This window comes from Sceloporus occidentalis, unplaced genomic scaffold (assembly GCF_023333645.1).
Source record: "Sceloporus occidentalis isolate IW3139 unplaced genomic scaffold, rSceOcc1.0.p SCAF_292, whole genome shotgun sequence".
In the NCBI taxonomy this organism is placed as follows: domain Eukaryota; kingdom Metazoa; phylum Chordata; class Lepidosauria; order Squamata; family Phrynosomatidae; genus Sceloporus; species Sceloporus occidentalis.
The window spans coordinates 297,369-322,480 of record NW_028317272.1 but is presented as its reverse complement, the minus strand read 5'-3'; the positions used below and the strand labels follow the sequence as shown (position 1 = coordinate 322,480).

Sequence of the window (25,112 nt, the reverse complement as noted above, 5' to 3'; positions counted from 1 at the left end):
CAATTTAGAGAACATCTCCATTGGATTTAAAACTTTATGAACAAAACAGCCATTGCCTCTCAGTCAGACTCCATGCATTACCTCAAGCCTTAATGGGGAGGGGAACTGACACAGCACTTGGAAGAGGTAGAAACGTTCTTCTCTAGAAGAACCATTAAAACACTGTAATGAAGACTTTTACAGTGTAAATAACAACATTATTTGCATCAAAGGGCAGAAGAGCTAAGCTTTGAGCTCCCACCTGTTCCAAGAACATTCAAGGCACAGTTTTTTTTATGGACAAACCAGAAATCTAACAAAACTCTTCGACAATCTTGAAAGTGAAGTTTGGCTTGATGTCCAAGCAAGAGCTCCTTTTTCAGCCATTTTGTTAATTCTCTTTAATTGTATTCATATTGTTTCCCTTTTTCGTTATGAGTTTCTCAATAACACCCTGGCTGCGACAAAAGAACACCCACATCGCGATATGAGCACGACTGACATAGACCCAAGCGTCGGAAAATAAGACAACATGAACAACAACATGCCAACCACAGCTTATGCTATGGGCACGTAGTTAATCTCAATTTCCCCAAAGCCTCAGATAACCCATCAGACCTATCTGGACTTCCCATTCTTCTTCCAAAAAACCAAACCAGGACACACATCACACATTACAGAACAAAAGACCTCACTTGAATCCAAAACTATGAAAAAAAAAACAGAAGAGGGGCTTGCTTCTCACCAGCTCGTGCGCGTGAACAGGGTGATTCACTCCGCTCCCCCTATTTATACCTCCCCCTCGGCTCAGGGAATGGGTGCTCACCAAGATGGTTGCGCCTCGGTTCCTACACACCTTCAGGCCTGTGTCTAGGTCAGTCATCTGCCCCATTGCCTTAAGACCAACTCGAGAGCCTCTCGATCCAACAACTATGGCTATAAACATAAGTAATCTATACGGTGAATAACATGAGAAAATCTTCAATCAAACCATTCGCATGGTCAATAACATTATGTTTTATTGACCACGAGAATTTTATGATATATTTTTTCAAAGCAAATGCTTCAAAAAATACCCCTCGTCTTATAATTCGCCCTCACCTAGAGGTCTGACTATAAGACTAAGATCCAGATCCCCCGCAGATGTCCATGGAAGACAAACAACATGGTGTAGAAGACACTCAATATTGTCCAACGTAAGGTTGGGCAGATTAACAAGAGAGGATCTTAAGATTTTTAGCATGAAGGATCTATTGCAGGGTTACAGCACTCCAGTCCATGAGGACGACAGACAGGCCAGGAATTCGAATATTTCTGCATGAAAACAATCACTTTAATGGATTTTAAATCGAGAGGCCTCTGCTCAAAGCTGAGATACCCACAAACTGTGGCCTTAGAGGACTGGAGCTGTATGGCTCCGTTCTATTGACCGTCTCGTTGTAGGGAATCTTGATTAAACCATGCGATCCCAAAGCTCGTTGAGAAAATGAATGCCTGCGTTAGTGTTTGTTTGACTTCTGACGTTCTCTTGTGGATTCTTCTCCTCATCTCCTGGGATGGGTAATTTTCCATATTGGCAAAAGAGCTGAGAGATTTACCGTATAACTTCCAGTATAAAAAGGAGGGTTAAGTTAGGAACCGGTTGAGACGAGGACACAATTAGGTAAGTGCGACTTGTCGCCCACATAATACAGACAAACAACGCAGCAAAAGTACAAAATAACGTCTTTTTTTTAGCCATACTTATCCGCACATTCACCATCGCACACATCCGTGACATGAGACTGCACACCTGCTAACGCATCGTTTTATGTTATTTTTTTTGTTAGATGAGGCAATTAAAAAGCTACACGGTGCATATGATTAGATCATACAAATCTGTAACTAATAGATGGGATTGGGGTTAAATTAAATGTAAAAAGGAACAAAATAGGTGGGGGAGGACGGTCATGGAAGTGGTAAAAAGAGAATAAAGGGCAAACTAAAAGTAGTTTTTTTAACTTATTATTTCATTACTGGGAACCTTTATAGTTCCTATTTTATTACACTGCTTAACAGTTTTATTACTGGCTAATATGCCTTGGAAAAAACTAATAAGACAGGATGACAGCGATTTGATGGCAGATCCGAACCTTTCGGCTCATCTAGTCTGCTCGTTTTTTCCTTCTGTAAAGACCCAAACCTTACTTAGTCCCAGGTCTATATTCAGGAGCCATAGTCCTATCCTGTCCCTTTTTTTATCTTTTCAAATACCAGACAAAAATGAACTGATAACCAAAGTCCATCTGTTTTATTCCAAAAAAAAGAAGTCCACATTACACCCCCTCATATCCTCCTGCAACATCATTTTATAAAGGCCCACCTGATACCCGTTCTTCCTTGCCACATTTTATGTGTTTATGTGCCTACATTTTTTGAAGATTTGGGATTCCACTTGTAAGGAGGGACCAAGAAGATCCGACTCTCCTGCAGACCTTCTGGCCGAGGTGGGAAGGAATGGGTTGCATATGGGTTGGGAAGTGTGACCCACAAAGTCGGGGGATCTGGTACCTGCCGTCACCCTTATGGCATGCCAGCAGCTTCTCACCTGGTGCTGAATGATATGACTCCTATATAATGTATATGATGAATTTTATACATACATTTTTGCATTGATTACATTATTGATTGAGGTATATATATATATATATATATATATATATATATATACATACATATATATATACATATACAGCTTGAATGATAATATTTGTCAGCCTGTATTTTATGACATGTGGTGTAGTTACAATGAGGGTGGAAGGATGGAGCGATGATACTCTTCTGTCAATGGGTTAAATATCCACAATCAAGGTATGTTGCCTTGGAACACAAAGGGTTAATGATTTCTCTTTTGAATGACGTGTTATATTAAGGACACCGATTTGTTCCTTTTATTCTAGAGTCTTGTGTTTGCCCTAGAGGATTCTGGGAGTGTACTGGAAATCGTAACCCTTTGGAGGACCCTGACATGCGTAGAGAGGACAATGAGGACCATCGCCATGTTCTGGGTTCTACAGATAGTGACGGGCAGTGACCAGGTCTGCAGACTGACCAGCACGGAACTCACGGGGATGGAAGTCAAGGGGGACATCATTATCGGGGCTGTGTTACCGCTACACCTGGATCAAACATATCCGGAAAATTACTACAGAGAGAAACCAGCCCCGGCCGTCTGCAAACCGTAAGAACCATTCAATTCAAATCGGTCATGGTCTCATCTTCAAGACCATATGCTTATCCCATACATGTTTAAATCCCCTCACTGTATTACCCTCTGCCACTTCTGCTGGGAGGCTGTTCCACTTATCTGCCATCCTTTCAATAAAGTCATTTTAGATATTCCAGTTAACTCCTTTGTTGCGTTTTATTTTTTGTAGCTCATCTAAAGTGTCCCAAGTCTAGCATACTTAAGAAGACCGCCTGTTCTTCAGGAGTTTTTCAATTCATTTTTGAGAGACCAGTCTGTGCCCTGACATGTTTATTGGGTTAACGTGACAGTCCTGTATAAAGCAATCTTAGTTGCCCCCCAAAAAAAAGGGCCAATTCTGAAGAGTGGCTACTAAGGATCATCCTGATCGAGGAGGAAATCTGTTTTATTTATGAAGTTGCTATTCTCACTGTCGCTGAAATTGTGTTTCTATGATTTATGTGAACTGATGTCAATGTCCCAATCTAATCAGTTTAACCCTTTGTATTACTCCATTTTGCCCCACACAGTTTTTCGTTCGAGAATTATCAGCAAACCCAAGCGATAAGATTCGCCGTAGAGGAGATCAACCAGAACCCAGATCTTTTACCCAACATCTCACTGGGCTTTCGGGTCTTTGACTCCTGTACAGTTCTACAGAGGATAGTGGCAGGAACGCTGCAGCTGCTGACCGGCCAGGGGCAACCTCAGCCGAATTACCACTGTCAACAAGATACCCCTTTGGCGGCTATTATTGGCCACTCGGTGTCTACGTACTCAATCCTGATGGCTCATATCCTGGGGCTGTACCGATACCCGCAGGTAAGGCTATGTTACCTATACAGGGTGCTAAAGTAATTGGAAAATAAGAGAGGACCCCAAAATGACCAGAATAAAATAAGCAATATATCTACATTAGAAGCCACCCACTGTTCCCATGATCTTTATAATTATTCCTCCCAATAAGTTGCTTGTTGTAATAGTGAGAAGTAGGACTGGACATTGATCAGATAATGTGGAAAAAGCAATGTAAGAATTGAGCCTAAAAAAGGAGCCTAAGAACATCAGAAGCTACAACACCTTCTTGCCACATTTGATGTTGGTCTACGTAAGGCAACTAAAATATGGCAGACTAGAAAGAATGGGAAAATATATTGCAGTTTAAATGAATTGTCAACAAGTGGAATTCTCTTAAGGGGTCTTGATTTGTTCTAAGAGCTATAGGTATAGGCTGTCCTCATTTTATAACCCAGCTCACTGAGATCCCAAAAAAAACAATGGAAAAACTGCTAGAAAATTAAAACCCACTACCAGAAAGCTCCACCCACTCTGCACAATCTACATCATTAGCATAATTTAGCTCCACCTAGTTAACATGGTGCAGATGATCTCCCCAACCAACCCTGCTTCACAGTTCAAATGTTTGAGTAATATTCCAACCCACCATAATCCATGTAATTGACATATTCACAGCTGAGGTTATAATATATTTTAAATATAAAATCCCTTAAAATGTTTCAACAGATCAGCCATTTCTCCACCAGCTCTCTGCTCAGCGATCGGACACAGTTCCGTTCCTTCTTCAGGACTGTCCCCAGCGACACCTTCCAGTCCAGAGGCCTGGCCCAGCTAGTGTTGCATTTTGGATGGAACTGGGTGGGTCTGGTAGCCATTGATAATGATTATGGTCAGCAGGGCATACAGATGATCAAAAGAGATATCTTAAAGGCTGGTGCATGCGTGGCCTTCACAGAGAACATTATGATAAGCCAACAAGATCGCAATGCTCCTCATATCGCTCGTGTTATTAAGGAGTCCACAGCCAAGGTAGTGGTTTTCTTCTCAACTGACATAGACTTGGTCCATATTCTGGATGAAATGTTGAAACAAAACGTGACAGGAAAGATATGGGTGGCCAGTGAAGCCTGGGCTACCTCTCCCTTCCTAGCGGTGGGAAAATACTCCAGATTTCTCTCTGGCACTATTGGATTTGCCCTTCACAGTGGAACCATGTCAGGTTTTAGAGAATTTCTCAACAGCATCCACCCTTCCATGCCTGTAGGAAGAGAATGGGTGAGACTATTTTGGGAAGAAGCTTTTGGTTGTAAATTTCTGGATGATCTAAACATTACCAACTCCCAAATGTCTCCAATAAGAGAATGCACAGGATCTGAAAATCTTCAAAGCCTCCAGAACAATTACAATGATGTCTCTGGCTTAAGGGTCACCTACAAAGTTTACACAGCAGTTCGTGTTGTAGCTAAAGCTCTACAAGATTTGAGCATGTGCAAAAACGGAGAAGGTCCATTCTCTAATGGAACATGTGCCAGTCTTTGGAACTTCAAGCCATGGCAGGTGGGTACCTTGCCATACCGAAAATATATATCTGGGCTGGCAAGGTCCATATTTTTTAATGTTGGCAGGTGTTCCAGTAGATAGAAATTAACTTTATAGTTATGTGGATGGAAGCAATTATCAAGTCCGAATGGGGAGGAATCCTTGATGTTTGGGTTGGGTATTCTTAAAACCATCACTCAATTAGGTTTTATTTGGTAAACTTTTCACAGCTTCTACATTACATGAAGAGAGTACGTCTGGTAGAAAGCAGTGGTCGAGAACTATTTTTTAATGAAAACGGGGACCCCCCAGCGGTGTATGACATTGTGAATTGGCAGCGGGGCCCAGAGGGAAGAATCAGACAGGTGAAAGTGGGCAGCTATGACACCAGCGTCGACACCGAGAGCATTTTCACTATTGATATCACTTTTATTCAGTGGGGAACTGGTGAAAAGGAGGTAAGATTATGGAATGCTATATCATTTTTATTCAATCCATCAAATAAACAAATCTTTATACTGCTAAATCAAGGCCAACAACTCTTAGCCCTTCTTAAGATTTCGCCAGGGACTAAATATTAACTTTCCTCAGTGTAATGCTCTCTAGGTTAAAACCTCTTGTGATCATAGAGAAACTTCTAGAGAAGTAGACCACATCTTATAAATTATAAATTAGGTGGCCCTATGCAGGCATTGCATATATTTATAGAACCAGCTTTCTCGGCACATAGAGATGAGCTGATCTGTTTTTGAACTTCAACTACACTATTGTATATCACATCAGACAATACAACTCTCATGGTAATACTACAATTCTCTTTCAGGTCCCAACCTCAGTTTGTAGTCAAAGTTGTCCTCCAGGGTTCAGAAAGGCTTCTATAACTGGGCAACCTGTGTGTTGCTTTCAGTGCATCCCTTGCCCAAATGGTGAAATTTCTAACCAAACAGGTAAGAAACCAATGATGTGAATGATATGATATAACCTTAAAAAGGGCTAGCTATGTTTCTTACTACTTTGCTTCTGTTTTTTAGACTCACTGGATTGCTCTAAATGCCCATGGGATATGTGGCCAAATGTCCAACAGAATGTTTGCACCCCAAAGCCCAGAGAATTTCTATCATATGAAGACCCTTTGGGTGCAACCCTGGCTGCTACCAGCACCTCCTCGTCATTAGTCCCCTTTGCAGTCTTTGTGCTTTTTATAAATTATAAAACTACTCCTATTGTTAGAGCCAACAACTATTCTCTTAGTTGCCTCCTGCTTGTGTCTTTGTCCTTCTGCTTCCTCTGCTCTTTGGTATTCATTGGCTACCCCCAAACTGAGAAGTGTCTTTTGCGTCAGGTCACCTTTGGCATTGTTTTTGCCCTCTGTGTCTCTTGCATTTTGGCCAAAACTGTGATGGTAGTTTTTGCCTTCAGAGCTACTAGACCAGGAAGCAGTCTGAAGAAATGGACCAACCCACTGGTGTCTTATGTCATTGTGGCTTCATGCGTCATTATCCAGACTTTCCTCTGTATTTTGTGGCTTTTTCTCTCACCTCCTTTCCTAGAACATAACATCAAAATCAAACCTGGGATAATTGTTATGGAGTGTAATGAAGGATCTCCTGTTGCCTTCTGGTGCATGTTGGGGTATCTTGGTCTCCTGGCTACCATCAGTTTCATTGTTGCGTTCTTGGCCCGTCGACTCCCAGACAGCTTCAACGAGGCTAAGTTTATCACCTTCAGCATGTTGGCCTTCCTCAGTGTCTGGGTGTCCTACATACCGGCTTCTCTTAGTGCCAGAGGCAAATATACTGTGGCCATGGAGATCTTTGCCATACAGTCCTCTAGTTGGGCTCTGGTGATATGTATGTTCGCCCCCAAATGTTTTATTATATTGTTCAGACCCAACCTGAATTCAAGAGACCATCTCATGGGGAAAGAGAGAAATCAAGTCAAAACGTTTTAAAGATGCTCCAATAAGATTGAAGCACTATGAAAAGAAGGCTTTAAAGTCCTAAAATAGTACACAAGATGCATTGGACTGTTCATGCCCGCAGTGTATTTTAGCTCAGGTCCTCTGGGCATGATCTTATTAATCACCCAGGCACATGCACTCAGTTTGCTGGACTAAAAAAGCCATCCTCTGGGGAGTATAAAACATACAAAAATATAGCTCCTTGGCAGGGACCTGTTATTACCTTTTTCCCACCTAATAATGTAGACAACTTCCATTACTGTGTAGCTTAACAAGCACAGATTTATTAGGGACAAAACGTTGTATACGTACCAGAAGAATGGGAAGGTGATAGAATAATAGGGTTTAGAACAAATAAACCAATAGACAGAGGTATTTACATAAATTAGCCAATCAGGAGAGACAGATCACTGTATACCCTCAGTACAGGTTTCAGGTGGCTCTCCAGACATACAATGGAGAAGGGCAGCCAATCAGGGAAGCACCTGTCTTCTCTATTATTCAATGGACAACCCAGCTCAATGTCGATCCTGGAACTACTTTTCCCTTGCAACATACATTTATATTGAAGCCCATGTTATGTGTATACAGTGGGAGCAGCCATCTTAACTTTGTGTGTTCAGGATCTGTAAGTTATTGCTCTCCTTTGTTAGAGCCTGATTGATACAGGATGACTTAACCCCTTAATGACAAAGCCCGTACAAAATGCATTGTTTTCAATGGGTTTAGGGACCGCCCATTGTCCTTAAGGGGTTAATCTAGTTATTTACATTCAAAACATATATTTTTACGACAATTAAATTCAGAATCAATAAAATATTTATTGTAGGTACTGCTATTTGTTCCATCATGTAAATTGTTACTGGTGTTCCTTAATAAAATGATAAATAATAGGCAATGTACCTACTTTGGATTATCAGAATATTTTTATGGGATGTCCAAATGTATTCAACAAACCAGAAGCCTTTTCAACTGAATGATTGACTTTCCAGAAGCATAAAATATGGCCTTCTAATATGATGCACAATCCAAATATTCGAATCAAAATATAATAACATACCCCATAAAATGGACATTCAAGCTGGAAGAATCAGGACATTTTATTCTTTTTAAAGGATAATTATGTGAGCAGACCAGGGGCACAGTTGTGGCGCCCTGTACCATGTATGTCTTGTCTGGTTATGTGTAGAATCTGTGTTCTGTGTATTTATGTTCAGCTGTGTTGGTCCCAGACTATTTTGGATTCTTACCTGGACTATTCTAACTTTGTACTCCCCAGCAGTTTGTATACTTGATATGCCTCCTATGGCGAAACTGTATTAAACAATTTTCTAATTATAGTTCTAGATGTCTAGTATATTTTATAACATTCAATATGTAGGGAAAAACCTTCCAACTGTTTCGCTTAAGTATCCTTGAACATATAAATTCAGCAAATGGTATAATTGATACCCCTGTCTGAAAGCCTACTTTATATTATATGGATAATTCTATAAATCTATAATTTACTGCAGTAGAAAGGAGATCTTGCAAAGAAAATCCGTATTGATCTATAAACTAAAAACGTTCATGCTAGACAGATTAAAAATACATTTTAATTATTCTTCTTAAGAAGTAAATCTAACTAGAGCAATTTATTTAATACAAAACACACATTAAATTTACATTTCTACAATACATAATTTTATAATTGTAGTAATATACAAAAGATAAAACGTAAGTTTTGTCAATAATTACCCAGTCGCAATATACCAAATTCCCAATGCATTTTATTTATTTTTTTAATTAATTTTTACATAGCACTTATATATAGTTTTATACATAATGATTAAAATATAAAATATAGTTCATGTGCTAATTTGTTTTATCAATAGTCATCTAATTTCATTATACCAAATTTATAATGCATTTTATCAAAAATATAAATTAACACAAAACATAATCTTTTTTTCTTAGGTAAACTAATTTCTGTGTTTTATAGGTATATCCCTATATATTGTAAGCTTGTAAGAGCAGGGCCCTCTTCTCCCTTCTTACCAGTTTCTTAGTGATTTTAATTTATTTTACTAACAGCGCTACAGAATCTGCTGGCGCTATATAAATAAATGTAATTTTATGTAACGTACATCGAGTAGGTTTTGTACTCTTTACCAGCACCCGCACCTGTATCTTAGATAGCATCCAAACTACACAATGGCTTTAATGTAGTTTATTTTATTTTAATTGTGGCACCAAAAACACTATGTTTTTAGGTAGGCGTCTACTTTTTTTCTACTGTTTTAGTTTCTTAAGATATAGGGTTAGACTTATTCTATTAGAAGCCAGCTGGACATTTCTAGATTACCCTATACCTGATAGTTTTAGATATATAGTATGTCGATATACGTCAATGGCATCAGCTAATGACAGTAGCTTGGTGGTGATGTGTACCCCACTGGTACCAAGTGATAATGTGGATTAAACGGCGGTTACGGAGACCTGGTACACTAAGCAAAAGGATTAGGATGTAGCCATACCAGGATATATGTCATACAGAGGCAGAGGACAGAGATGGCAGAAAAAGAAGAGAGAATGCCCTTTATGTGAGAAATAACTTAAAGGTTAATCCTATACAAAGTAAGAAGGAGAAACTAGAGACAGTTTGGATATTTTGGGGGTTGGTCGCATTGGTGTGAAATATAGATCCCTGGAGAAGATGAGCAGCTCGACCATCTGCTAGTTGAAGAGATGACTAAGATGTCAATGGAAGGTGAGGATATCAATATGGGGGACTGTTATCTCCCCACTGTAGACTGGAAAAAACAAATAGTTGGGTCACCCGGGCATCCTAATTTCTTTACCGGGACTATGTCTTTAAGTCATTGGTAGAGGAGCCAAGAAGAAGGAGGCTGCGCTGGATTTTATATTTACAAATGGAGACTTGATTTCAGATGTCACTGTGTTTGAGCTCATCATCGATCAATGTGGGTTAATATAAGGAGGGAGTATTGCACCGGCACCGAAACAAGGTTCAAAATGGCAGATTTTTCTAAAATGGAAATATTTGTAGGTGTCTTTGATAATCTGAGCATCTTTAGAAATGGAATTATTTAAGAGATGTCATGCTAGATACAGCAGAACGTTGCATTAAACTTGTTAGCATGACTAAAAGAAAAAGGAAATCACTTCCGTCTCCACAGATGTGGAAAATATAGTGAAGGAGGAGAAGCGAGCTTTTAGGAACTAAAAATAGAGTCAAAATGAGGAAGATGGGAGCAAACATAAAGCTAAGCTTAGAGAGGCGAAACATATTACTAGATGCGCCAAAACACACACTGAGGAGAAAATTGCCAGGTTAACAAGAATGGGTGATAAAACCTTTTTTAGATATATAAGTGAAAGAAGAAAACATAATCCAGGAATAATTAAACTAAAGACAAATGATGGGAGTTATATAAATGAGGATTCAGATCGAGTCGACTGCTTAAATAAATGCCTCTTTTTTGTGTTTACAGAGGAAGACGTTCTACATGAACGCTCCAATGAGCTGTCCTGGCAGAACGGCTGGCGGACTCGCTATTCAAGAGGATTGGAAGTCGACAACTGTAGTACCGTTTCACAAGAAAAGTAGCAGGGAAGACTCGACCTACTACAGACCGGTAAGCCTTACGTCGGCAGTTGGCAAATTAATGGAAACCGTGCTAAAGGAGAGGGTTGATAAATATCTAAATGTAAATGGTCAGAAACAGCAAAGGTTTACTACAGGGAGATCCTGTCCAACTAACCATTTTTTTTTTTTGACTGGGCAACTAAAATAGACCAGGAAGGAGGTGTTGACATCGCCTACCTAGATTTCATTAAGGCATTCGGCACTGTCCCTCATAGAAGACATCAATAAATGGCAGGGTTCATTACCCTAACAGCAAATGGCAAAGTGGGGCCTATTGTGTCAGTGGTATTAGTGGGTATAATGCCTTGGCTCTGTTGGATACAGTCATGGTGCTTATCTTAAAGATGATGTCTAAGCCGACTCTCCTACCCAGTAGGGAAATATTCATGTTTTTTAATCTTTCATTTTTTAACTAAAATTTAAGTTTTAACGTTTTTCAGACTTTCTCTTAAGTAAGTTTGATAGGAAAGATGAAAAAAATATTTGAACTTGTGTGAAACATGCGCAGATCTATTCACTAAAAACTAAGTGTGAAGAGTCAACCCACAACTAAACTTTATTGAAAACTCACATGTGTACTCACAAACATTCACACAACGGAGACCACCTGTAGCCCCTCACCTTTCATCCCATGCTGGCAAGGTTAAAATATGTAAACATTTCCTAAGAGAGGCACAGAACTCATTCTGTGACTCCCATGATATCCAAATCCCGTCCTTTGGAATGGTCAGGGGAGTTGGACCTTTTGGAGAGATATGGGTGCCATCTTGTTCCTCTTCTCCTCCGTTCCTCCATGTCCCATGGTCTATTGCCTGCTGCAACAGACTGCAAACACTTCCCGAAATAAATTACGCTAATGAATTTTAAACTAAGATGCCTCTGCTTAAGATAGGATATCCAAAAGCTGTGGCCAGTTTATGGCCCCAGACGACTAGAGCTCCCTAGAGGACCTCGGCGGCCCTGGCCTATTGTCTACCTTTTCATAGGGAATCTCAATTGAACAAAGTAATCCCAAAGCACTATTAATACATAACATTAACGCTTGGCTAACAACGTATGTTCTGACATTGTCTTTTGTGTTCTCCCACCTGGGATGGGTAATTTTTCCATAATGGCAAAGCAATTGAAATCCCCGTACAGAGATTTACCGTACTCCTTCCAGTATAAAAAGAGGGTGCATTTAGTAACCGGTTGAGACGAGGACAGAATGAGGTAAGTGCAACTTGTCATCTCCATAATACAGACTACCACGTACAGAAGGGACAAGACTCCTAAACACATGTTATATTCATGTATTTTTCACTATATAATTTATGCCATATTTAACCACACATTCATACTAACACTCACATGTAACATGGCTCCACACATATACCAACACATAATGTTATATTTTTATATTGAGCAAGACAAGGTAATGAAAAAGCTACATAATACAAGTGGTTAGAAGATACCGATCCTTAATTAGCCAGTATTATAGTAATAGGGACCTGGGGATTCAATTCAATTAAAAGGTCATGTTTGGAGGAGAGGGATGCGAATGGAAGCGGTATGAAGAAAGGGCATCATTTTAATCTGTATTCACCATTATATTGATTTATTTAGTGTATAGATCCTGTAAAATATAAGATTTAGGAAAAGTGACAGATCCAATTTTTTCATTTCTCTCTCTCCCAGCTCCGCTCCTCTGCCTCTCCCCAGCAGAGAATGCCAGGATAGGGTTATAATAAAAAAGGAAAAAAAATATTTAATTACAGTAAAAATAATTAAAGCATCAAATAGATATCCAAGTATATGAGGCGCGATAATGATAATAATAATAATGGAATAATAATAATAATATAAGCTTTATTCTTAAATGTAATCAATGGAGCTCTGGCTTAGATCCAGGGGCTCCAGAAACATTATGGGATGTATATTTCCTATTGTACAATGCTGCAGAATATGATGGATCGGTATATATATATATATATATATATATATATATATATATATATAAATACTGAGTTTATACATGGATATTCATGATTGTTATATGATCAGACTAAACATATCTCTATCCGGCACCTAAAACTTTATATCACCCCAGAACCTATGTTTGCTTTGACTGCCATTACAGCAATTGTATCGCTATAAAATGAAGTCATCTTTTTAAAGACCATCTTGAAGAGACGTAATATGTTAGAGACTGAACGTGGAAACATTTCTATTTCAATATATTGGTCAGCTTGTACTTTTATCACGTGCGGCGTCGTTACAATGGGGAGATGGACGTTGTTAAAGGTAATGTCTCCCAGTCAATGCCTTAGTGTATAAAATGTATCCAGGTTCAAGGTACTTCCCCTCGGCACACAAAGGGTTAATGATTTATCTTTTGAACTGAATGGTAAAAGGCTGACAGCCTCTCATTTCTTTTTTTTTTCTAGATTCTAGATTTTCTGCGCTTAAAGTGTTTTGGCCCTAGAAGGTTCTGGGAGTATATTGGAATTCATAACCTTTGGCGCACCCTGACATGCGAAGGGTGGGCAATGAGGACCATCGCCATGTTCTGGGTTCTACAGATAGTGACGGGCAGTGACCAGGACCGCAGACTGACCAGCATGGAACTCACGGGGATGGAAATGAAGGGGGACATCACTATCGGTGCTGTGTTACCTATACATGTGGACAAAACATACCCCAAAAATAACTACAGAGAGAAACCAGCCCCGGCCGTCTGCAAAACGTGAGGAACCTTGGTCTTGTCTTAGATTCAGGAGCCATATGGCTTTCCCATGCATGCCTTATTTATGAACTTGCTCTTTTCTGTCATTAAAATTGCGTTTCTATGATTTATATCAATTGATTAACCCTTTTGATTACTCCAGATTTCGGTTCGAGAATTATCAGCGCGCCCAAGCGATAAGATTCACCGTAGAGGAGATCAACCAGGACCCGGATCTTTTACCCAACGTCACCCTGGGCTTTCGGGTTTTTGACTCCTGTACGGTTCTGCAGAGGGCAGTGACAGGAACGCTGCAGCTGCTGACCGGCCAGGGGCAACCTCAACCAAATTACCACTGCCAACAAGATGCCCCTTTGGCAGCTATTATTGGCCACTCAGTGTCCACGTACTCAATCCTGATGGCTCATATCCTGGGGCTGTACCGATACCCGCAGGTAAGGCTATGTTACCTAAACAGGGTGCCAAAATAATTGGAACAAAAAAGAGAATCCTAGGACAGAGACTTACATGGAATATAAGGAAGCTTAACTTTGCTGAGAGGGTAGTAGATAAGTGGAACGGCCTTCCAGCAGAAGTAGTAGAGGCTAATACAATTAGGGAGTTTAAACACGCATATGACGCGACAGCAACTAATTGAGTCTTTATATCAGGAAAAATGGGCACATGGGGGGGGGTGAGGCTGGTCTGCCGACAGATTCTGTCTTTCCAGTACAAAAATGAATGCGGTTACTAACTCCCCCATGAATGTAACATGAGTCACTATCTCGTCTAAATAGCTGGTTTTGATACTTTCCAACAAAACCACAGATTTTCACGTTACCTTTTTACTTAAATTCAATGGAAAATTCAAGGTCTTGGTTTTTTTTTATTTTTACAATAATGATTTTTCTTAACCAACATAGATGAACAATTTCCTAAAATTGTAAATAAAATAAATAAAATGATTTGCAAAGAACAAGAGGTCATCGATTTAGACTTTTCACCTAAAGCAGTGAAAATAGTTCCGTAGAGTAACAACAAGATGTAGAATTCACCACCGATGTTTGATAGGCGCCTTTCAATATGAGCTGGGTGATTTTTCACAAAGAATACAGACATATGATGGGTTATAAGGACAGGATTAGTTATAGATTGTCCAGTGAGAAGACATTCTGGAGACATTTCTAGAGTCCCCATTTTGAAACACAACTGAAAATGACCAGCATGGTTGAACTTGATGGACCTAAATCCCGGTGTTACTATATTACATCCAGGTAGCCTGCGATAGGAAGCACCAAGGTATCAAAATTAATTGATTTTGCTATAAAAGTATATGTGAAGAATTTGAATCTATCCTAATCCGCAGGATTTATTTAGTCAAAATCAAGGTAATAAAATATTTTAAATACAAAATCCCTATACATTTTTCAACAGATCAGCCATTTCTCCACCAGCTCTCTGCTCAGCGATCGGACACAGTTCCGTTCCTTCTTCAGGACTGTCCCCAGCGACACCTTCCAGTCCAGAGGCCTGGCCCAGCTAGTGTTGCATTTTGGATGGAACTGGGTGGGTCTGGTAGCCATTGATAATGATTATGGTCAGCAGGGCATACAGATGATCAAAAGAGATATCTTAAAGGCTGGTGCATGCGTGGCCTTCACAGAGAACATTATGATAAGCCAACAAGATCGCAATGCTCCTCATATCGCTCGTGTTATTAAGGAGTCAACAGCCAAGGTGGTGGTTTTCTTCTCAACTGACATAGACTTGGTCCATATTCTGGATGAAATGTTGAAACAAAACGTGACAGGAAAGATATGGGTGGCCAGTGAAGCTTGGGCTACCTCTCCCTTCCTAGCGGTGGAAAAATACTCCAGATTTCTCTCTGGCACTATTGGATTTGCCCTTCACAGTGGAACCATGTCAGGTTTTAGAGAATTTCTCAACAGCATCCACCCTTCCATGTCTGTAGGAAGAGAATGGGTGAGACTATTTTGGGAAGAAGCTTTTGGTTGTAAATTTCTGGATGATCTAAACATTACCAACTCCCAAACACCGCCAATAAGAGAATGCACAGGATCTGAAAATCTTCAAAGCCTCCAGAACAATTACAATGATGTCTCTGGCTTAAGGGTCACCTACAATGTGTACACAGCAGTTCGTGTTGTCGCTAAAGCTCTACAAGATTTGAGCATGTGCAAAAATGGAGAAGGTCCATTTTCTAATGGAACATGTGCCAGTCTTTTGAACTTCAAGCCGTGGCAGGTGGGTACCTTACCATAAAAACAATATATATCGAGGCGCTCATGAAAATTTCAACTACAACACATACAAATGGTTAATAGGCAGCTGCCTGAAAACGTTACATTTTGTAAAAACTAGAAATAGGAGACTAAATTAAAACTAAATTTAATCTGATGGAAGTAATACATTTGGTGGCAGCTCACCATTAAGGTTGTTACTCTGTTGGATTCTGGCTTCGAAGCCTTCAAAGAAGAACATAGGAGAAGAAAGGTGAGTTTGGGTCAGGACACTAATTAGCTAAGCATTTTTTGGCTACACATGCCAGAACTCAGCTCTAGGTGAGTAAAATAGTCCCTTTCTTCTAGAGCAGGGGTCCCCAACCACTGGGACACAGACCGCCTCTAGCTCGGTCACGGTGCCGGCATTTCATGCTGCTTCAACACTGAAGCAGTGCGCGCCGCGGCAGAGCAGGGAGACAGAGGGTAGAGAGTGAGAAAGGGAGGGAGAGGGGGGCGATAGTGAGAAAGGGGATGTAGATAGTGAGAAAGGGGGGGAGAAGGGGGTAGTAAGAATATTCAAATAAATAAAGAGTGAGAATGAGTGAGGGAATGAAAGTGGAGTATTATAAATAATAATAAATATATTAATAATAATAGAAGTAAAATGCACAATAAATGTAATACACCCTGGTCCGTGGAAAAATTGTCAAAACTGGTCCCTGGTGCCAAAAAGGTTGGGGACCGCTGTTCTAGAGGACGTACTTGCCAGCTTTAGCACTTTATGTATTACATTCACTTGAATGGGCCCCATATTTTTTAAGCATATATGCTGTGCATGGTCACCTCCAGGAGGCAGAGGACTCCTGCCTTGCGGTCTGGCAGGCTGAACGTGAGGAGGCCGCCAGGCAGGACATGGTGACAGCCACAACAGAATCTAATGTCTTGATTAGGTTTTTAATAAAATCCTCAGTGAATTATCTTTTTTGCTGGTTAACTGTTCACACAGCTTCTACATTACATGAAGAGAGTACGTCTGGTAGAAAGCAGTGGCCGAGAAATATTTTTTAGTGAAAACGGGGACCCCACGGCGGTGTATGACATTGTGAATTGGCAGCTGGGCCCAAAGGGAAGAATCAGACAGGTGAAAGTGGGCAGCTATGACACCAGTGCCGACAGAGAGAACATTTTCACTATTGATACCAACGTTGTGCAGTGGGGAACTGGTGGGAAAGAGGTACGATATTTCCTATGAGGTGGCCCTATACAGGAGTTGAAAATATTTCTAAAGCCATCCTTCTCGACATGTGAAGAGATCTTTTTGTAACACTATTGTGTATCACAACAGATATCATATATTTTTTATTGTTGTAGGTCCCAGTCTCAGTTTGCAGCCAAAGCTGTCCTCCGGGGTTCAGAAAGGCTTCCATAAATGGACAACCTGTGTGTTGCTTTCAGTGCATCCCTTGCCCAAGTGGTGAAATTTCTAACCAAACAGGTAAAAAACTGTGACAGATATAGTAAATCCTGAAGAAGGACTAGCTATATTTCTAACTACTTTGCTTCTGTTTTTTTAGACTCATTGGATTGCTCTAAATGCCCATGGGATATGTGGCCAAATGTCCAACAAAGCAGTTGCATCCCAAAGCCCAGAGAATTTCTATCATATGAAGACCCTTTGGGCGCAACCCTGGCTGCTACCAGCACCTCCTCGTCATTAGTTCCCTTTGCAGTCCTTGTGCTTTTTATCCATTATAAAACTACTCCTATTGTTAGAGCCAACAACTATTCTCTTAGTTGCCTCCTGCTTGTGTCTTTGTCCTTCTGCTTCCTCTGCTCTTTGGCATTCATTGGCTACCCCCAAACTGAGAAGTGTCTTTTGCGTCAGGTCACCTTTGGCATTGTTTTTGCCCTCTGCGTCTCCTGCATTTTGGCCAAAACTGTGATGGTAGTTTTTGCCTTCAGAGCTACTAGACCAGGAAGCAGTCTGAAGAAATGGACCAACCCAATGGTGTCTTATGTCATTGTGGCTTCATGCATCATTATCCAGACTTTCCTCTGTATCTTGTGGCTTTTTCTCTCACCTCCTTTCCTAGAACACAACATCAAAATCAAACCTGGGATAATTGTAATTGAGTGTAATGAAGGGTCCCCTGTTGCCTTCTGGTGCATGCTGGGGTATCTTGGTCTCCTGGCTACCGTCAGTTTCCTTGTTGCGTTCCTGGCCCGGCGACTCCCAGACAGCTTCAATGAGGCTAAGTTTATCACCTTCAGCATGTTGGCCTTCCTCAGTGTCTGGGTGTCCTACATACCAGCTTCTCTTAGTGCCAGAGGGAAATATACTGTGGCCATGGAGATCTTCGCCATCCAGTCCTCTAGTTGGGCTCTGGTGATATGTATGTTTGCCCCCAAATGTTTTATTATATTGTTCAGACCCAACATGAATTCAAGAGACCATCTCATGGGGAAAGAGAGAACCCAAGTCAAAAAGTTTTAAGGACGAGTCAATAATTCAGGAGGACTATGACTACAAAAGCTTCACAATATCTGCATTTCATAATTTGTGAATCTACGATATATTAATAGTCATTGATAGCCACACCAGGATTTCTGACATTCTTCATTGCAACATAACATTAACTGTTTGATCAGATCTACATTAAAGAAATTCTTAAGTGGACCACGGCTAATCAGGGCTATCATCAGGAGCACAAATAATACAAAAGTCATTCCCTGTTCTCGTCCATGTTCTGTCCAGATATCCGTGGGTTTCATTACTGCCACTCTGTGCAACCACCTGCCGGGTTGCTGTCATTGTGTAGATTCTATAAAGACAACATACCTTTCAGTACCTTCGGTGGTACTGATTCAATTTGTAGACTGTGTTTTTATCATAATGTTACAAGTTGTAAATTTGAAATGAGAATTGAAAGGAGCTACCTGTAAAAAAAAAACCCACTGTGGCCCGTACGGGGATCGAACCCGCGACCTTGGCGTTATTAGCACCACGCTCTAACCAACTGAGCTAACCGGCCATGTGCTGCTAACTCTAAAGCCATGTGTACATACCTACAAGCAGTTACATCAGCACTCTTTTCCACAAAGCATAATTAGGATTTAGATGGGCAGTGAAGTCATATTTTAGTAATAAATCACCGTAAAGCAAGGTACAGTAAATTTACAAAATGTGAATTTTGTTTCTGAATAAAAGATGCCCCTAATTTTCGGCCAAACCTTGCCAAGCCAAATGACCCGATGAAGCTGGGACCAAACACACCTTACAACATGCTTGATAAGCACTACCCAGTCTTTCCCCAAATCCATGGCATAGGACTGTATAGAAAGTCCCATATCCCTGCCAGTAAAGCTGGGCAAAAAGTGAAAGTTACAGTGGAAACCTTACAATTTCTTCTGGCTAATGACACCCCTATAAAAGTGTCTGTTGTGGAGAATGATGGTTTTGCAAAATGCATAAAAATAAGCACGGAATATCCAGTTTAGTTACAAATACTGCTAATGTCACACTATGGACCCCTGGTGGTTGTAAGTGGGATAACAGGTTATTCCATACAAAGAAAGATCTCTATGTGATTCTGCATGTTTTTCTGTGATGGTCTAAAAAAGGTACACGGCTTAAAAAAAAAATGGCTCCAAAAGAAAATACTTTTAGGCAAAATACGTATATTCAATATATTTTTTTGCAAGGTCCCAACTGGCCATGTGTGACTCACTCTATGGTCACTAGTACATACAGAGACAGCCCCCGGCCGGACAGTATACTCATTATGTTAACATTAGTGGTTGCAGTAGACAGTATGTGAATTAGTATACATGGGAACTTCTCGGCTCCGGCTACCCGGAGCCTTCCCTTGCGGGAGGCGGCCAGGACTGCACACTGACGGCAGTGGGAAGCACCCCCATTTAATGGAAAAAATGAGCGGAGAGCGGGGGCGTGTCAAGACCCACTGACCCTGGTGTGCAGTCGAACCCTTTACCAATGAAAACACGGAAATAACGAATACATATTCCAGAAGCAGACAAAGGACCAATTAACGAGTTGGGTTAGTCTCTGTCATTCTGGGCCAGAAAGCATTAATGAAAATAAACACAGCATGTTTTTTGCAAAATATTTTGATATTAAATAAAAAAGTGGGGTTGGAAGAGGTATTAAAAGGTATTTCTTATCTGGTCATACAGTAAATACAATGCTTAGCTGCTAAAACAAAGGTTTATTTGTTTGGGTTCTATCTCAGGCAGCTTTATTACATGGATTGCGGTACATGCGAGGAGTTGCTTATTGCGTTAGTTGGAAACTCAGGGTTTGCTCATTTAGGAAGTTCTTAGGTCTTCTTATTGTGCTTATTGCATTTGTCATTATGATAACATGGAGACCTCCGGGTTTCGGGGTCACCACGAAGAAACTCTGGGTCGCGGGAGCGGCGTCACGGAATGCCCTACTCCCCACCCACTTCCCCTCCAACTATGACCAGTTCTCCAGCGTGTAGGGCTAGCCCTGACGTTAGTTGGACCATCCACCTATGTCAGCAGACCGCCCACTGATGTCAGCGGAACTGCCCACCTACAAGTATAGAGGTACAATACAAAATGGAGGCTGAACCCATGTGACTGCCCTAGTGGATGGGGCCAGCAGGACTGAACAAACTTTATTGTAACACACCGACACTAACGTTTACACTAGATAATATTGGCCTGGCTAATAACAACAAAGTTTATGTGAACAATGAGAACATGGCAGAAATTACTAGTTATACCTGGTTATGGAAAAAAACATTTTAAAAGAATACACTTGCCCAAACTTACCTGAGCTGAACTCATACACAATAGACTAGGGGGATGGGCTACCTGAAGCTACCTAGCCACGCATGAGGGCAGGGCTGGCTGTGACAGGGGTGGGGCTATTGAGCACAGTAACATATTTACACACATACACACTGTAACATACTTACACACAGTGTAAGTCCTCACAAATTATTTTTCTTTATTTATATAATACACTTCGTTTTCACGAGTGCCAATTAATTTGAATTCACGGTTGCTAAATTCACGGCTTGGCCCTCACTATTCTTGGCACACGATCTTGATCCCACGTTTTTGGACACTGTTTTCTTTTTAAGAGGCAGTGAAGCCTGGACTTTGCTGGAGGAGGATTGGGAGCCTTCTGGCCCCTTCCTCTCTCTACAAACCCAGCAAGGAGTCTCACTCTTCAGGGTGAGACTCAAGATCCGACCCTCCCATGGGGGGGGGTTGGAATTTGTCCGAGTTCTCCGTGAGGGAACTCGGAATCGTAGTCTGGCTTCTGTTGCCTTGTGCACAGAATGCGGCACCAAAGGAGCACGCACCTCGGGCTTCCAAAAAAAAAAAAAGTAAGTCCTCACATGCTGCCTGCGTCTGAGCACTGGGAAAATAAACCATATCCCAGCTCTCAGATTTAGTGAGTGTGCTGGGATGGAGGGAGTGTGGCCTGCAGGCCCAGTGGTATGCTTGGCTTAAAAGGAGAAGCTTGGCATTGGGGCCCCATTTAGACAAGGGACACCCTTGCAATGGCGCTACTTTGGGGGCTTCTGTTACCCCAGTACTTCCCAGGGCAGTCTACCCAGAGCTCTCCCCCTTTTAAGGAAGTGGATTTGCTAGGGGTAATTGCTAGGAGTAATTCAAAGACAAAATTCAAAGGGGTGGAGAGGCTGACCCCCACAACACTGCACAAAGGACAGGAACCTCTGGCCAATCTGCATGAGATGAGGTAGTTCGTGAAACCCATTGAGGGTCAAGATAAATATGTCTCAAGTTGCAAGCTAAGGTCAACTCACAAAAACTTAACTGCACTCACCTGGAGCAGGAGCAAGTGAATGCAGTCATGGGTTCATCAGACTGTTTACTAAATAAATCCTTCAACCTGCAGTAGGTTCACCTTAGTGAATTCTTAAGCGAATGAAATTTGAGAGTTAGAAAGGACGAGGGATTTTTACATTCTGACATGAATGGCATTATTAACAATAAACTGAATGCAGCCTACAGAAATCCAATCTCAAACACTTCATATGATGAAAAATATGATTATGATACAAGGGTTTTCGGAAAAAGAAATTAGATCCTCTATCCCTAGAACCTCCAAGTAGGTTCATATACATTTGAAGGATATTATGCATCTAGGGAAACCCAGTTGGAATGCATTCCTATACATTTTAACACCCCAGAACTCAAAGAGTTAAGCGTGGTTTTACCTTCCCAACAGTTAACTGCTTGGGTGGGATGTCAAACTGCCAGGTGTAATTGTCAAGCCTAGGAGAGTAATTGTGAGTGTTTGAAACCCCCAAGGATCTCCATACAGCTGGGAATTCCCAAATGTACAGCAATTATTGTGTTTGTAAAGACAGTGGCGTCGGGGACTATATATACATGGAAATTTTCAATTCCGGCACAGGAATATCATATCTGATGGCACATGGTGAACAAGCGTATGGTAAAGTCATTTCGTCTGGTGCTTTCTCAGTGCCTCGCTCTCTGACATTAACCTTGATCTACGAGGTTCTACCATTTCTTTAACTCGGAATTTGGTCGGTGACCATTCTGTATAATTCTCTTATTATTAATCATTTTTAAAGTGCCACCACTGTCTGTAACCATAAACAGACATAAAATATGAATTATTTGTGAGTTGGAGCACAGTGAGAACCTGGGAGAAGCTCAATTCAACGAGCAGGTGTATCCCTCCCAGTGTATATGTCCAGAAGTCTCCCTCGCACACTAATGACATCGCTATATCGCTTTAAAGTAGTGGTCCATGGTTTTATTTTTTGTTTCTGTTAAGATATCAGTGTGATTTCTTCAAATTTGAAAGCACATTTCCAGTATAACAAGTACAACTTCCCATACACAGTGACAGGACAGGAACAAGATGGACAGAGGTGACCTTCAAACGTTTCTCCTGCTAACTTGTCATTGAAGAACCTGCTGAAAATTTTGCCACCTAAATGTATTCATACCATTTGCCTTGTTGTGGAATGCTTACTGGAATACAATCGTGAGTACTGTATTTCGTTTGGGATAGATTTACAGGTTTTTTTGCCCCATATTTTAGAACAACAGAGTCTAGACAATACAAAAAGTTTAAAATAGCACAACAGGTACCTACATTTTTTCCTACAGTCCGTGGTCTAAATTGCTCATGTTTTATCTAGTGTATGTGTTATTAAACTTGAGATTCCATAGTATGTTTAAATAATTGTTTAGTTGTAACAGGACGGGTGGGTAATGGCAATGAGGTCCATGCCTTGTTGAACTTCTCTTTCGAGAAGGTTTGAGCTGGCCATAGTGTCCTTGATAATGAAAGCACAATATTTAGAATGGTTCCGTTGCTGTAGATGATGGGAGATGCTCATTGTTTTATTTTTTGATGTTCACAGGTTTTTCTGGCCATATGACACCATGATGGGTTTTCTGTATAAGGCAATTTGGCAAATCTTCTTGTCTCATCTTATTCATGCATTTTTTTCGAAAGAGACTCCATGTAGCCTCCATGTTTCAGAGCTCACAGGGATGACCCAACCTGGGGATGTGATGATTGGAGTTCTGTTGCCATTACATATGGATAAGGTCCAAAAATATGTCTTCTTCAATGAGAGGCCACCAAGTCCCACCTGTACAATGTAAGGGGGTGGTGATGCTATTTCCTTAATATGTCTGAGCGTTGTATTTGGGTACCAGACATCTCTCTCAATGTCCCTTAAATGAGACGTGTGAGGTATTTGGATGCGTGTATTATGAACAAGGATTTCTTTGTTTTCCCAACATGTTCTTTACGTAACATTCTATTTCTGGCTCACTGGCTCGGAAATGCACTCCCCACAGTGAATAATCATCCAATGCATTGGCCAAATAGCTGTAACTCCACTGTGCACTCTACTGTGGGTGGGTTATCATTGAGGTTAAGAGGTAAGGAAAGTGTTATGTATTGATGCCCACAGGGGCCAAAATAGGCCGGAGTGGGCCTTGACTGGAATGCAGAGTAGGGCCAGGCCTGACTGCATTTTTTGAGTTTTGGGGGTGGAGTTTATTTAAGGACGGGTGTCACTACACTAGGGGACATTTTTTGTGTGTCACCCTACCTCGTGTAGTTTATCCCACCCTCCTTCTCTATTGTTTGTGCTGTTGGGTGGGCGGTGAATTTTGTCACAGTCGGTGACAGGCGGTTCGTTTTGTCACATGCCAGCTTATCAGGCATCTTGGGGGTGAATGCTCCGGGGGAGTGCATTTGGTGGCATTTCAGTGGCAGGTTCCTGGCTGGTGGTGATCGGGGCCTCGAGTCTTGAGTTGGGCATCTTGGTATGTCCTCCCCTGTGTTGGTGGTACCTGGATAGCCTGGTAAGCTTAGGGGTGTTTTTCGTTTTTTTGTTATTTATTCATGTTAATTATTTATGGTATTTATAACATACGTCGAGTTAACAGATCTAGTTTTGGTTTAGGTTGGGTGGCAATGGCTTGGTTAAATAAATAAATTGACTGTGGCCTTTTCCACCCCACTTTTTGGTGTTGTGTTAATTATTTGGGTAGTTAAATTGGTTGGGTGGGCCTGGCCCAGAGATCAAGAGTACATCAGCATACCTGGGAACGCTCCGGGTTTGACCTGGAGATTACCGGGTGAGCGCTGCTCCTCTGGTTCTCCGGGTCAAGACCTGAATCCTCCGGGTCGCCCATTTTTTCCTTGAAATGGGAGGTCATAGTGACAAATGTTGCAGAGCATGCTATTGAGTTTAAAAGTAGGTATACAAATAATGAGATAGAATAATGGAGACAAAAAAAGAGTTGCTTGGTGCTGAGCACACAGCACATGAAGTATATGAGATACTAGGAGAGACGTCAATGATAAAACATTTCATTTGAATGTACAGTTAGTTTTCGGGATGCATAGTTTGCCTAGTTATGGTGGACCTAGAGTCATAACTTAACCCTTTCCTGACACACTATGCCATCATGAATGTGGTAGGTTTAAACCCGTC

General features: G+C 41.0%; 3 protein-coding genes and 1 non-coding gene across 4 annotated transcripts; 3 read left to right on the top strand and 1 right to left on the bottom strand.

The window, feature by feature from the left end:
• The first annotated feature begins 3,002 nt into the window (after window positions 1-3,002).
• On the top strand, window positions 3,003-7,493 carry LOC149275304 (extracellular calcium-sensing receptor-like). The gene is made up of 6 exons (XM_089504838.1): window positions 3,003-3,199; window positions 3,736-4,027; window positions 4,730-5,560; window positions 5,773-6,000; window positions 6,366-6,489; window positions 6,574-7,493. Exons 1-6 carry the CDS (start codon window positions 3,003-3,005, stop codon window positions 7,491-7,493), a joined length of 2,592 nt encoding a protein of 863 aa, XP_089360964.1.
• Window positions 7,494-13,679: 6,186 nt separating this feature from the next.
• LOC149275303 (extracellular calcium-sensing receptor-like) lies at window positions 13,680-16,138 on the top strand. The gene is made up of 3 exons (XM_089504836.1): window positions 13,680-13,876; window positions 14,019-14,310; window positions 15,290-16,138. Exons 1-3 carry the CDS (start codon window positions 13,680-13,682, stop codon window positions 16,136-16,138), a joined length of 1,338 nt encoding a protein of 445 aa, XP_089360962.1.
• A 978-nt stretch (window positions 16,139-17,116) lies between these two features.
• LOC149275302 (vomeronasal type-2 receptor 26-like) lies at window positions 17,117-18,592 on the top strand. Its single transcript, XM_089504835.1, has 3 exons — window positions 17,117-17,332; window positions 17,470-17,593; window positions 17,673-18,592. Exons 1-3 carry the CDS (start codon window positions 17,117-17,119, stop codon window positions 18,590-18,592), a joined length of 1,260 nt encoding a protein of 419 aa, XP_089360961.1.
• A 464-nt stretch (window positions 18,593-19,056) lies between these two features.
• Window positions 19,057-19,130, bottom strand: TRNAI-AAU (transfer RNA isoleucine (anticodon AAU)). The gene has a single exon. It is a non-coding gene; the product is annotated as a tRNA-Ile (tRNA).
• Window positions 19,131-25,112: the final 5,982 nt, after the last annotated feature.